Source organism: Brassica oleracea, chromosome C9 (genome assembly GCF_000695525.1).
Source record: "Brassica oleracea var. oleracea cultivar TO1000 chromosome C9, BOL, whole genome shotgun sequence".
NCBI lineage: Eukaryota > Viridiplantae > Streptophyta > Magnoliopsida > Brassicales > Brassicaceae > Brassica > Brassica oleracea.
Genome location: NC_027756.1, coordinates 46,293,858 through 46,308,680, shown reverse-complemented (window position 1 = coordinate 46,308,680; position 14,823 = coordinate 46,293,858). Strand labels below are relative to the sequence as shown.

The 14,823-nt window shown below is 30.9% G+C and overlaps 1 protein-coding gene across 1 annotated transcript; it reads left to right on the top strand.

Moving 5' to 3' along the window:
• Positions 1-1,230: 1,230 nt before the first annotated feature.
• On the top strand, positions 1,231-3,307 carry LOC106318911 (inactive beta-amylase 9). Its single transcript, XM_013757072.1, has 3 exons — positions 1,231-1,623; positions 1,800-2,282; positions 2,375-3,307. The coding sequence occupies exons 1-3, from the start codon at positions 1,372-1,374 to the stop codon at positions 3,251-3,253; spliced, it is 1,614 nt and encodes a 537-aa protein (XP_013612526.1). The 5' UTR covers positions 1,231-1,371; the 3' UTR covers positions 3,254-3,307.
• The last annotated feature ends 11,516 nt before the right edge of the window (positions 3,308-14,823 follow it).

Sequence of the window (14,823 nt, the reverse complement as noted above, 5' to 3'; positions counted from 1 at the left end):
GTAATAAGCAGTTCGTCTTTAAGTCTTCGAGAATCAAGCTCTCCAGTCTACATCTACACTATAGTGAAACGAAGTAACGAACTATAAACCGCAAAACTAAAGAAAATAAAAAACTACTATACGTAGAAGTTAAAGTTATAGAAAAACTAAGAGCTGATAATGCTACAGAATTTGAGGAAACATTGTTGCATGGACCTGACTCAGCATCTATATTTTGAACCTCCTATATTGCAACACGTGACAATTTGTCTGAGCCCGTACGTTAGCAAGTCACAACGAGTGAAAAAATATTCGTTAAAAAAATCATACCCTCGTCATTGACAACTTGAATTGACGTGGCATTTTCACATTACCACGTTCTCCTCGCGGTACAAATAATCCACTTGCTTACTGTTACTCGTTTTTAACCTAACGTCAATGTTTCTATAACCATGCATATGATATGATTGTGTTTTTCTCCAATGATGCATGTAATTGATTGTTCCTTAGCTAAAAAAAATATATTGTATTCGTAGGCAAAGGCAAAGGCAAAGTCATCATAGTACTATGCCCAAGCAATCATCTAAATTTTTTTTTTAATAACAAATGAATTATCTTAGCAAATAAAAACAAGAAAAAAACAAATGAATTATTGGACATTCACCGACCAGAATGGTTCTGGATATAGTTCATTGAATCCAGCTATGATAGGGTTATACAGTTAATTCGGATAAGATTCAGTTGCCTCGATATTCTAACTGTTGCTTAACCCAACATGACATAGAACATGTCAGACGATAATTAAGAAGGATCAAAGCAAATAACACAAAACCAATTTAGAAAGGAAAATTCAAGCTAAAAGAGATACCTCGATCGATGCTACTTTTGGAAGAGTTATTGTTTTAAAGTTAAAACATTGTAGTCCATTGTTATGATGTATTGCTTATGTATCACTCATTTTTTCCCTCCATGGAACGAACTATATAAACCACGAGAAATACTTACCCCCCATAATATGTTCTCTGTTGACAGAAGAAAAATATACATGTTTCCATTAATAATTCAATTTCCGTGGACGCATTTAACTATCTCAATATTTGCCCATTAAATGCAGAAAAAAATCAAAATTATAAGCGGCTTCAAGTATGGGATGATTTCTGTGACGACACGTGGAGTGTCCAGGAGGGCACGGTTTTATCCACAAACCTTTCTTCTCATCGCTGTCTATATAAACCAAACACAAAATCCTTAAGACAATCCACAAATCACTTGTGTTTCTTATTTTTCCGTAATCAATTTTACTTTGTTCGGATAAAGTTGCAACCTTTTTTCTCGCTTTTCATCATCTTCTTTGATTTTTCGATTTCCGTATCAATCTTCTCTTTGTCTAAAATGGAAGTTTCAGTGATTGGAAATCCTCAAACGAAGAAGATCTACAGAGCAGAATTAACGTACAGAGAGCTCGGGTTCAGACTCGGGTCCCAAAATATCTCCGGCGATTCGAGAAACAGAGTTAGTTTCTTGACCCACCAAAGCTCGAAATGGAAGGAGATCAAGATCCGCTCTTCTCCGAGGTCTGTCAGATGCGAAGCCATCGTCTCCGACCAAGCTCCCTTCCTGAAACCCACTCCAAACTCTAGATCGGTAATAACTACCTTCTCTGCTATTGGTTCTTCAAATTCATACAAATTTCAATAAAGCTCCAGACTTTATTCAAATCCAACGGGTCTGAACTTGATTTCAATAGCAAGAGATTGCATCTTTAAAGGATTCATTATTATATGTAAACATTATTTCCTTTTTCTTTCTTTGTTGTGTAGCTTGAGAGCGTGAAACTATTCGTTGGTCTTCCACTAGACACAGTATCCGACTGCAACAACGTGAACCACTTGAAAGCCATCACCGCTGGCCTCAAAGCCTTGAAGCTACTCGGCGTTGAGGGAATCGAGTTACCAATCTTCTGGGGTGTTGTTGAGAAAGAAGCTCCAGGAAAGTACGAATGGTCAGGCTACTTAGCTGTTGCCGAGATTGTTAAGAAGGTCGGACTCAAGCTTCACGCCTCACTCTCCTTCCATGGATCAAAACATCCAGAGATAAGTCTCCCTGACTGGGTGGCAAAGATAGGTGAAGCTGAACAAGGGATCTACTTCACAGACAGATATGGGAAACAGTACAAAGATTGCTTGTCCTTTGCGGTTGATGATGTTCCTGTTCTTGATGGGAAGACTCCTATGGAGGTTTATGGAAGCTTCTGTGAGAGCTTCAAGTCTGCTTTCTCAGATTACATGGGCAACACCATCACGGTATTATAATAGTCTTTGTTTTGTACTTATATTCTCAATCTGTCTACTCTTGTTTGTTTAATTTATTGAGTTTTAGCTTATTTGTTTTACAGGGAATCACATTAGGTTTAGGACCAGACGGTGAGCTGAGATATCCTTCTCATCAACATGAGACAAAGGTCTCTGGGGCAGGAGAGTTCCAGTGTTACGACAAACACATGCTATCCGCGCTCAAACACTACGCTGAGTCCACAGGAAACCCTCTTTGGGGACTCGGTGGCCCACACGACGCTCCTGCTTACGATCAACAGCCTCATTCAACTCCTTTCTTCTCAGACGGCGGGTCCTGGGAGTCTCAGTATGGTGATTTCTTCTTGACTTGGTACTCGTCTCTTCTCACCTCCCATGCAGACAGAGTCCTCTCTGTTGCTTCATCAGCATTTAAGGGCTCTGGAGTGTCTCTATGTGGGAAGTTACCTCTCTTGCACCAATGGAACAAGCTAAGGTCTCAGCCTTCTGAGCTAACAGCTGGTTTCTACAGCTCTGGTGGTCATGACAGGTACGAGGCTATCGCGGAGATCTTTGCTAAGAACTCTTGTAAGATGATTATCCCTGGGATGGATCTATCAGACGAGCATCAATCACCGGCCTCTCTCTCGAGCCCCGAGTCATTACTTGCACACATCAAGACATCATGCAAGAGACAAGGAGTGGTTGTTTCAGGGCAAAACTCGGCTGCCTCAGTCCCTGGTGGGTTTGAGAGGATCGTTGAGAATCTGAAGGATGAGAGTGTTGGAGTTGATCTGTTTACTTACCAGAGAATGGGAGCAGTTTTCTTCTCACCTGAGCATTTCCATGCTTTCACTGTCTTTGTTCGGAACATGAACCAGTTCGAGCTGTCCTCATATGATCAAGCAGTAGAGGGAGATAAGGCCAAGACAATGAGCATAGGTTCAGGCACTACTGGTGCAGCTAGTTTGCAAACTGCCTGATGAATATTTAAACTCATATTTTATAACGTAAATAAGAAAGTCTTAGCATTTATATATTATATTTTTTTTATCATATTACTGTAAAAATTATATGTATCAACAATGTCTTTATAAAAAATCAATACTATTAAAACATAATTATGAAATTTGATTCAACTTGCTTCTTGGTGATTTTTTTTTATAAAAAAATTATATACTATAATTAATACAACTACAATATTATTCTTCAGCTTAACAAACTAATATTTATTACAATTTAATTTAAATTCGGTGACTTTAATTTGGTAAGATATTTATATGGAATGATGGTCAATGATTGATTTTATAAACTAACGATTTTTTGGTGATAAAACTCTAAAATGCCTTAATTTGATATAACATATATTTATATATCAAAACGTTAATACTAAATATTAGAGGTGGTCCGGTCCGGTCCAAACCCGCTAAATCCGTAAATATTTGAGTCCGGCCCCAAAACATTTTGTGCCTAAAAATTCAAAGGTCGGCTCGGCCTTTATAGGGCTATAAGGCGATTCAGATTTTTTTGGGTATTTCAAAAAATAATTTGTCATTGTCACTTCTATCATTTTAATACAAGTGAATTTCTATTAAAAAATAGTTTCATTTTTTTTTGTTTTAAAATATAAAGAGTTTAAACTTTTCTTTTTTATCAAAAATGTTTTATTTTATTCGTAAACTTTAAAAACATATTATAAACAAAATAAATTTAATAAGATTTAAATAATCAACTATAAATTAAAACTAACCATATAAGAAGATAAAATTTATAATAAACATGGTCAAACGTTTCATATTTTGTAGTTTGAAATAAAAAACATGTTGTACATGAAAGAAGAATGTATATTTGCAAAATTTAAAATGAAACACTTGTAACGATCAAACAATAAAATGCATTAACAACTTTTAAATTTATTTTATTAGAGTTTGGATTAAATATTAAAATATTATGTCTATACTAATAATAGTTTTGATTGCAAATAGCGATAATATTTAAGATAAAATATAAAATTTTGGGTTTTTAGGTCGGTCCTAGACCAAACAGTTCTAGGCCTAAAAAATCCAAAGCCCAAATAAGTTTAGTCTGAAAGTCCAATTTTTTGGGTTTATAAAACTAAACCCAAATCCAATAATTTTTAAGATTGAACGGGTTCGGGCTGCGGACTTCATCTCTAATTGATATGTCTACTAAATATATTATGGCGTGATGGAATAAGTAGATTATGACCCGGTGAGAGAATAGTGGGTGATTATGAAAGACTAACTATTTCAATTTTAAGATAAATCAGAAGTGTACCTATATTTATGGAATATATATATTTGTATTTAATAGCAAAAATATTTTACAAAATATCTATACTATTATTTGAGAAGTGATTTTGCTTACTTGTCATCTTCTCCATGATTTTAGGTAATTTTGATTATTTGTCATTGTTTATTGTTTATTTGTCTTATTTTCCACAATTTTAGGAAATTTACTTATTTTTATGTTTTAATAATTTTAATTTTTTTTAGTTGTCATATTCTCCACAATTTAAATTATTTATTTATTTTTCATATTCTTAATAATTTCAATTGATAATTTTTTTTATTTGTAATAAATAATTTTAGGTGATAATTTTAGTTTTGTTTACTTATTATGTTCTCTATGATTTTAGGATATTTTGCTTATATTTTATGCTTTATTATTTTTAAAAACTTATTTGTCATATTTCATGATTTAGGTTGAGTCATTATTTTTGATAAATAATTTTTAAATTGTTAGTATTAAAACAGTTTTAGTAATTATTTAATAAATATTCACATTATATTTAGGGATAATTTTTATTAACGAATATTAGTAAATTTTAGCAGTAATTTTATAGTTTTTCATCTTGTGTTTACTTTAGTTATATAAAATAGTTTAATGTTTGTATTAATTATTTTAAAGGATGTTTGCTTCTATTTTATATCATCATTATCTTAACAATCAAAAATATGAGTACAAAGAATACAATATTTAGCCGTTAAAACTTTTTTATTTAAAAAAACCAGTTTTTATTAAACATATATAATTATTACTTTTAGTTTATAAATTTTTAGTTAAATACAAATATGCTTTTAATCATTGTAGATTTTGTTAAGGTGTCACTATGAACTCCGATAAAAAGAAATTCATATAAGATGTAATTAGATATTTGATGAATAAGGGATTGATTTCATAGGTTTTATAGATTTATATTTTATGTTGTTTTACAATATTAATAAAAATTTATTATAATATTATGATGATGATAGTTTTACATGTGTGGTTTGGTGATAGTATCATTGTAGATTTTGTTAATAGGTGTCACTATGAACTCTAATAAAAGGAAATTCATATAAATGCAATTAGATTTTTGATGAAGAAGGGATTGATTTCATAGGTTTTGTAGATTTATCTTTTATGTTATTTACGGTATTAATAAAATTTTATTATATTATTATGATGATGATACTTTTACATGTGTTGTTTGGTGATAGAATAAATGAACGATTTTGTAAGTATCAAACCATTATCTATGTTAAGTTGTTACAAATAAAGTAAATTATATCTTCTGCTTAATTTAATATTTGAAATTAATTAAATAAATTAGATTAAAATTTAAAATTATGTTAAAATTTAAATTACTTGGATATATATTAGTCCGCACAAGTGTGCGGACCGTCATCTAGTTGATAGTAAATACGAACTTAATTGTCAATATTCTTAATAATTTTCTCTTTTAGATAGTTAATTTCTTTTAGTAAATTAGATATTTATAATGAGTGTATATATATTTAAAAAAATGATAGATTTATTATTAGTAGAATAAGTTTCTTTTACGTCTTAATATCTTCCTGTGGTTTAGTTTTTAAAGATTTACACAGGAATCCTTAATGGTAAACCCATTAATGTTTCAGTTTTCATATCTAACAATATTAATTTTTAAACTATTTAAAGTTGTTATAACAAGTTTTCATATCTATATCATGTTACATTAGGTTATTTTTATATTGTAGGATTTTTTTTATAGAGTAGAGTTTTCATTATAGTGGTCAAACTTTATAGCTTTCAGAATCTGTTAAGACAAGTTATGTTATAGCTTTTAAAATTTAATATACAAACATATTTACAAGATACGAGATGGTTACTAAATTGACGGAGATAATTGGGATGAACCTAAATGAAACAGGTCAAAATGAAGCAAAATTTATATTGAGGGTAATTCCTTAACGGAGCGGGTTAAATGAGCATGTTTTCTTATTATAACATTCATAACAAAATATTTAATGTGTTTTTATTCAAAGCGCGGATCAAAATCTATTGAATCCTGAAATTTAAAGCAGATCTCTGGTAACAGCATCAACAAATACAACAAACCATGTTTTCACAATTTACAAAATGCTTGAAGTTACAAAGGGAACCACAACAAAGTGTTTGATAAATTATTCACAGGCGATTCTAGTCTTAGTGAGATTTTTGATAAGATACACACACATATATATATAGTGAGATTTGTCAATCAAAAAATTGTTTCAATATATTTCCTAGATTTATTCTTTCTTTATAATCTATATTTAATATTAAAATATTTATAGTGTGATTTGTCTTATCAAAAATCAATTGTAATCAACTCACGGAACATCCTTTTTCTTAATATCATGTATTTAATATTTAAATATTTATAATAAAAAAATTTAATTAAATATTTGGGAGTAAGCTACTCCCCAAATATTCTCCTTATTATTATTTAAATATATATTTGTTAACAAGAAATTCTATAAACAATCTTAACTTATTATATTTTTTTAATTAACTAGAGAATATTTTATTCCTTAACATATTGTGAGAGTGATAGTACGAATGAGATTGAGAGAGTGAATGTAAGTGAGAGAGGTTTTGAGATTGATCAATATTACGTGAGTCAAAATCATCCAAGAAATATAAAAATAATAGATTTACCAGAAAATATTCTCCGTTTTACATTATATCTCTAGTCTTAATCACTAGATCAAGACTGGGGATTTATAATGTAAAGATTAGACCTAGTAAAAATTGGATTAAGGTAAATGCTTGAGTTTGGAGTAATTTAGTCATTTTATTTTTAGTTAATGCTAATTTTATTAATTGTGTACTAATTTTGTCATAATGTATTTTTTTATATCTAAGTCATATTGCTATATCTAAAATGTTAATACATCTACTCCTCTATCTTACGAAATTATTTTACAGTGCTGATTGACATTCGATAATAAATTATTTTATTAATTGGTTCAGTTTCATTAGTTATCACATTTTTACTAATAAAGTAATAATATGACAGTGATTATTGAAGGATACCCATATAATCACATGAATCCAAATATGTATGATAATTGTCCGGTTAGTCTCTATCACCAACCGGAGCAGCAAGAACCACCACCAAAACACTCTCCAGAGCATCTAAAGTCGTGGAGAGAGAGAGAGAGAGAGTCTTGGTATATAGTAATCAAAGATATTCTTTATATTTGCTTGAACCGGTTTATAGGTTTGATGTGTGAGCTTCTCTGGTCCAATCCCCAGACCGCTCTTGGAAGGGCCCCAAGCAAAAGAGGTTGTGGAATTAAATTTGGGGAAGACGTAACTCGGAAGTTCCTCACATATAATCATTTGGATTTGATCGTAAGATCTCATGAGGTGAAAGATGAAGGGTTTGAGTTTACTCACAATGACCAACTTATCACAATATTCTCTGCTCCCAACTATTGTGATATGGTAAAAGTCAAAACTTTCTCTCTCTCTCTGCCATTCTGGCTCTTACTTTGCTAAGTCACACAACCGTTTTACAATTTGGCAATGATGGAGCTTACATTCGGTTTACAGCTCCAACACTGATTCTGAAGATTACTCGTTTCAAAGCAGTGGTAAGTTTATATCTTATTTTTATTTTTGCTTCTAGACTAATCTTGACAATTGGTGAATGTATAGGATCTCATCCAAGTGTAGATGCATGGCGATAAACAATGAAATCCTTTCCTTTTTCTTTTGTGTTTTGGTCGGAAATTTAAATTTTTTTCTTGTCATGTATAATTGAAATGACAAACATGCTTGGCTTGCCTGCCTCATTAGAACATGTTAAAACTTGAATTATCTTCTTGGGATCTGTTGTGGTTGGTGTTTAGGGTTTTGAGAGAGAGAGAGAGAAAGAGTAGAATAGATCAGTGTAGAGGATAGATCAGTTTTTTCCACAACTGCTTTTACCCCGCGTTTGGAGCTTGTTATCATTATGCTCTTTGTCATTAATTGTCATGTAGCAGTAAAGAAGTCTATTCTCCACTAGGCCTGTGCAAAATAACCGGAACCGAAGAACCGAACCGGAACCGAACCGAAATATCCGAAACCGGAACCGGACCAATACTTTCAAATACCCGAACGGTTCCTATATTTTTATATCCAAAATAACCGAACCGAACCGGAACCGAACCGAAAACCGAACAGGTACCCGAATATATAAAAATATTAATTATATATACATATAACATCACTAAATATATATTTTTAATTTAAAATTCTATTAAAAGTATTTGAAAATAGTTGTGGATAACTAAATTATTATAAAGTATCCAAACTATCCGAATGTATCCGAAACTATCCGGATAGTTTTATCCGAATATCCAAAGTAATCCGAAATATCCAAACTTTTTATCTAAATCATCCTAATTATTTGATATTTTACCTTAAGTAACCAATATTTTATCCAAATGATCCGAACTACCCGAACTATCCGAACCCGAACCGGATCCAAATGAGAACCGAACTTTTTCCGGATATTTTCCGGTTCCTACATTTACTATCCGAACCGAACCGAACCCGAAACTATCCGAACCGAACCGAACCGAAAATAGGTCAAGTACTAAATGGATACTCTAACCCCTATCCAAACTACCCGAAACCCGAAATACCCGAACCGAACCGAACCGATACCCGAAATGCCCAGGCCTATTCTCCACCACTCTCAGTCTCTTTTTATCTTTTCTCCAAGATTCTCTTTTTTTTTTGGAGTTTGGTTTTTAGTTTTTAGTTTTTAGTTTTCAATTTTTGGATTTTGGTTTTTAATTTTGTAGTAGGTTTTCGACAAAAAAAAAATCAACTTACTAACGTTTTTTAATGAAAACAAAAAGAGAGACTGAGAGTGGCTTGGAGGAGAGACTCTTTAATGCTGCTACATGACAAAGAGCAGACCGAACTGTGTAGGGGATTTAAGCATTGCAAAGACTGATCTACCCTCTCATCTATCCGCTACAGGATTATTTAAACTTGAACTTATTATTAATACGACTGACCATTAATTGGAAAGAGTTGTTTGTTTCCTCATAACTTTAAGTGCTTGGTGTTGTCAAATATTTCCTTCATGCAAGTCTTGTGAAAACTAGTTTTCCACGGAACATGCTGTATCTTATATTAGATAAGTAAATGTTCCCTAGTTCAATCCTCACCACCAAAGTAGACTGTCGCCGTTCAAGTTTTCTATTGCAAGTAGTTGTCTCATGCATGTATATGGCAAAGATCTAAGAATATGTTCGATCTTTTAAATATACATCAATTCAAACTTTGAATTGTTTCAAATATACATCAATTCAAACTTTTATTTAAAAATTAAGAAACAGTTTCTTATATTTTTCTAAGAACTCCGTCCTAAAAAACCCTGGATAATGATGCTTTGAGAGATTAAGAGCGGCGGAAAAGAGACTTTTTTATTGGGCTCCATGACAAAGGGCAGAACGAACATCGTGTACGGGATAAAAACAGCTAGGGAAAAGTCTGATCTATCCTCTAACAGTATTATTTACACAAAGCTGGAAATTCATCATAAAACAAACAACAAACAATGCATGTAAACTTTATCTTATAATAATACTATTTTAAACACCTAGAATCGGAAAAGGTTTATCCTTATTTTAACATAAAAAGACATCGAGATAGACATGACTGTCCTTAGGGCACCAGCATTAAGAGTTCATAAGGGGGGTTCACACGCTTCCCGAAAAAAAAAATTATTAAAATATGCTACAGTCACGACTCTGTCTCGCAACGCTCCTTTTGCATGAACCCGGGTCGTTACTGTTCAGCGGGCCCCACGCCACGTGGCGGCCCGCTATTGGTCAATTTTTTTTTTGTTTTAAAAAAAAAATCAAACGAAAAATGAAAAAAAAAATAATAAAAAATTCACATGATGAACCCCAACCGGGGGTTCATTAATGCGGCTGCTCTTATGTTCCGATGGAACTAATCTTCCACGATGAACTTTTTTTATATCATCTTTCCACATCAAATGCTCTGGTTCTTCAGTCTTCTTCCTTCCTAACCCTTTCACTCCAACCTTCTTTTCTTCCAATGTCTTTGTGTCCTCTGGTGGGCTTGCGAAGCCAAACAAACTGTTACTATAGCCATAGCTGGTTCCATCATCAACAACACTCAATCACTCGAGCTCGCCACATGCATTGGGCTCAGTTTATCGAAATGCTCCAGGATGAACAATATACAAGCTTGCCTCAGCGACACTGCGTGGAATGCTTCTGAGAGATCGTACATTCCTCATACGTTTTCCAATGTTATATCCTTTCGTTCAAACGCAACCCGCAAAGTTATGCATACATCACTTTGCATTGCAATTATTCTGGTTCACCTTAGCAATTGTGTATTCACAGAGCCGCTTTAGTCCCTCCAAGAGATACCGATCCGCTGATCTTAGAAGATCTTGTGCTATCTCAATTGTTGCGTCGATGGATCCACTGTATATAAACCTGACCATCACATTCCAAGTATTAGTCATTTACATGTATAATTAAGATTTCTCACAGTCTAGAAGCCTGTAGTAGAAGCTCGTCGTCATACCTCATTATTTACTAAAAAACCTCCCATTTGATATTAGGAATCTCAATATCCCTAGCGTCCTTTTCATGTGGTATAAATGAGATAATTCAATTTGCAAGAGAGAGAGAGAGTGAGAGAGAGAGATTTGATAGTGCATTTTCATTGAAACAATCAGCCTAATGTTTTCTAATGTCTATATAATGCAATAATATTATGATTGTAGTTTGGTTTACATCGTGTTATATTTGACCGTCTTAATAATACATACCAGCTTAAGATCCGCGCGCGGAAAGAAAGTTACATATAAAACTAATTTTTATCCATTATTATTTATTTGTATTCATTTATGTATTATGTATATAATTAAATTAGAGTAAATACATAAATCAAAACAACACATCTTGTTTATTTACGATACTTTTTTGGTAAATAAAACAAAGCTATCGTTTTATTTATTTTATATGATATATAACTAAATATCAATGACATGAACATAGATATATAGTATATTTTAATATAAATATTTATTATTGAGAATTCATACTCATATGATAAATACAAAATTTCTAATGCGCGATTTTTAATGCAAATTTAAAAATTAAAATATTAAGGTTTCAATACTTTTTAATACAAATTAGAAATTATAATATTTAAGTATTTTTCTATGTTATATAGTTTAATTTTAAACTATATTAATATATAATACGAATGTCTAGTAAACGAGACTTCATATTCATACGATTTATGATCATTTGTATCTTGTTATTACCAAAAAAAGTTAAACCATTGATCACAAAATTTTATTGTGAGACCTTTAATGTTTTTAATAATTTATAGTCATTTTAAAAATTCAAAATATAATATATAAGAAAAAATTTAAATTTTAGTTTATATGGTTAATGTGATTGTTTAATATCTTTTAATAATATAAAATTAAACAAAAAAGAGCTAATATACAAAAATTATTATCAAATATTTATTATTCATAATCATTAATTGTCATATATACGTTAATCATATTAAGCAATTCTTTAGCTTTTATTTAAGAAAAATGCAAGAATATTCTTTTGTACACTATTTATAAATTTAATATTTAGTTTAATAAAAAGTATAATATAAGTTAAGATGGACCAACCTATCTTATTAAGAATTTTGAATTTCATTTTCATGCTGACACGTGGCTACAAAATAATGTTGTAATGTTTCTCAATTAATATATAAAGGGATAAACATGCATAAATAATTACAACATATATGATATGTTAACATAAGAAAATATAAATCATAGAAAATCCCTTTAATATTAAAGTAGAAGCATTTTTAGAGACTAACCTTATGTCCATGTGTTATTAACAAGAATGACATTTCCTACATGGCAACACCACATTCCTTCTCAGCCTCTTTAAATAAAAACCCTTTCCTTACTAGATTTATTACATTCTTTGCCATTATTCATTAATTATATCTTAACATAATGTTTTAGTCATGTTAATTGGTTACGTGCGTTTATATGGGAGATAATTAAGGGGATCCGGTAGTTTGTACCTATACACTACACACGTATAAATCAGTTTATAAAATGGTATAATCGTAAACGATTGTAAATAGTAGTGTTTTATTTTCAAAACAATGTCTTTCTATAATAAATGGATCTTTATAAACCGGTTTATAAAAGATAAATAAAATGGTATAATCGATATCACAATATATCAAAACGGTTTATTCAAAACCGGTTTATATCATTATAAAATATATGAAAACAATTTATTCAAAACCGGTCTATATCATTATATTATAAGATGTTATGTCTTGATATCATCAAACGATCCATTTATTTGCAACGTCCACTATGTATTAATTGTAGACGTGCATGGCGCAAAAATGATATATTGACTACCTTATTTATATTCCTACGTTAATTAGTTGCACTGATTCGCTTAAATTAAGTTTCAAAAGATTAAATATGAATTGTCGATCACGTATTTACTATTCCAAATTAGGAATGTATAATATTTGAAGATGACACTAATTTGGTTAACACTAATTTGGTTATATGTGTACTCATTAATAACGGACGATTTTGGTAATGGCATTGATAATTCAAATTGAATCACATATCAGAGTTTAAGTAAATGAGTGCTCTGATTTTAACCGAATCACATTTCATATAGAAACTATATTTCCGCTCGAAACTAAATTTACTTCAGGTCAAATTTCAAATGCATATGTAATCATCACTGATTGATTTTCAAATTTAATATGATTGACCATATATCCTCAGTTTGTTTCCTATAATATGGCAAAAAAATCGCATGCCTTAATAACAAGGTAACTAATATATTCAGTATCGACTTAGCATTACGAATTATCATAATGGCGATTTATGATATCGAATATACCCTAAACCTAGGCGCCTTGCATACATTGATGGTTTTTCTCAAATTGTCTTTGAGCCCAATGGTGTTCCAGAAATCGATGCTTTCAGAATGAGATAATACATTTCGTTTACAGATTTTGTAAAATAATGTGTTTAATTTCGCATGGTGATATATATTTTTATTTCGCATAACAGAATTGCAAACGAAGAGTTCTAAAGACAATATTCACGATAGTTGTTTTTTCTCAATTTTTATTTTAATTTTGTTTTCTTATATTTTGTTTCTTATATATTTTATTACTCTATTGCTTATGTTGCATTTATCTTATATTTATAATTTATTATATGAAAACAAATATTCTATTGCCTAGGTTTCGTTTTATCTTTACTTTATAATTTAGTTTATATTAGTATTTGCTTACTCTTATTGATTCACTTCCATGAACTATACTTCAATTAAACAAAACTAATAAACATGTTTAAAATAAAAATTGAAGCTTAATTTATTCACATACTCAATTTCGTTTAAACACTTATTTTATAACATGTAGTATTTTTTTCTATCACTTTACTTTTATAATGTCTATAAATTCAAAGTAATAATCTATTTAAATATACTCACTCCGCGCATGGCGCAGATTATCACCTAGTAACTATTAATTTAAGAAAATGTCTGCGCGTGCGATGCGTTCATCAAAATAACATTAGAAGAATTTATCAGTAATTACAGCGAGTCGGTTCTAATATTTCAAACAAACAATTTTGTACCGGAAACACTGTAATCTACTGGTTAAGGTTTAAAGTCTTCTGCACTCAGGTCTGGGGTTCGAATTCCAAACTATGTAATTTATTGCAGATTACAGAAAATCCAGGTTTAAAGTCTCGGAGAGAGCGATCTATTAAACAATTATGCAGACTACAGAAGAAAAAGTTACAATGGATCTTCAACATGGTGCAAGTAAAATCTGGTCAGACGTGGATCTTTATGAGACAGTTCAGGTGATGCGGTTAGGCGTAGGTCTTCATAAGGCATATAGTATTGTCGGTTGTCGAATCATCTATGTAATCTTTTTCATATCATAATTGTAAGATTATAATAAATCAGCCTTAAAAAATGAAACAAACAATTCTATATAGCTTGATCGATGCTACTGTTAAAAACAATTTATGTTTATTGTTTTCACGATACTAAAAACATGGTAGTCCATTGTTATGATCTGTTGATCAGATCTCTATATATATATATATAGCGAGATTTGTCAATCAAAAAATTGTTTCAAAAAATTGTTTCATAAATTTGTAATGTAAATAATAAAGTCG

Coding starts and splice junctions, on each gene's coding strand:
- LOC106318911 (XM_013757072.1), top strand. CDS start 1,372: ATGGAAGTTTCAGTGATTGGAAATCCTCAAACGAAGAAGATCTACAGA. Junction 1,624..1,799: donor CCACTCCAAACTCTAGATCG/GTAATAACTACC, acceptor TTTGTTGTGTAG/CTTGAGAGCGTGAAACTATT. Junction 2,283..2,374: donor ACATGGGCAACACCATCACG/GTATTATAATAG, acceptor TTTGTTTTACAG/GGAATCACATTAGGTTTAGG.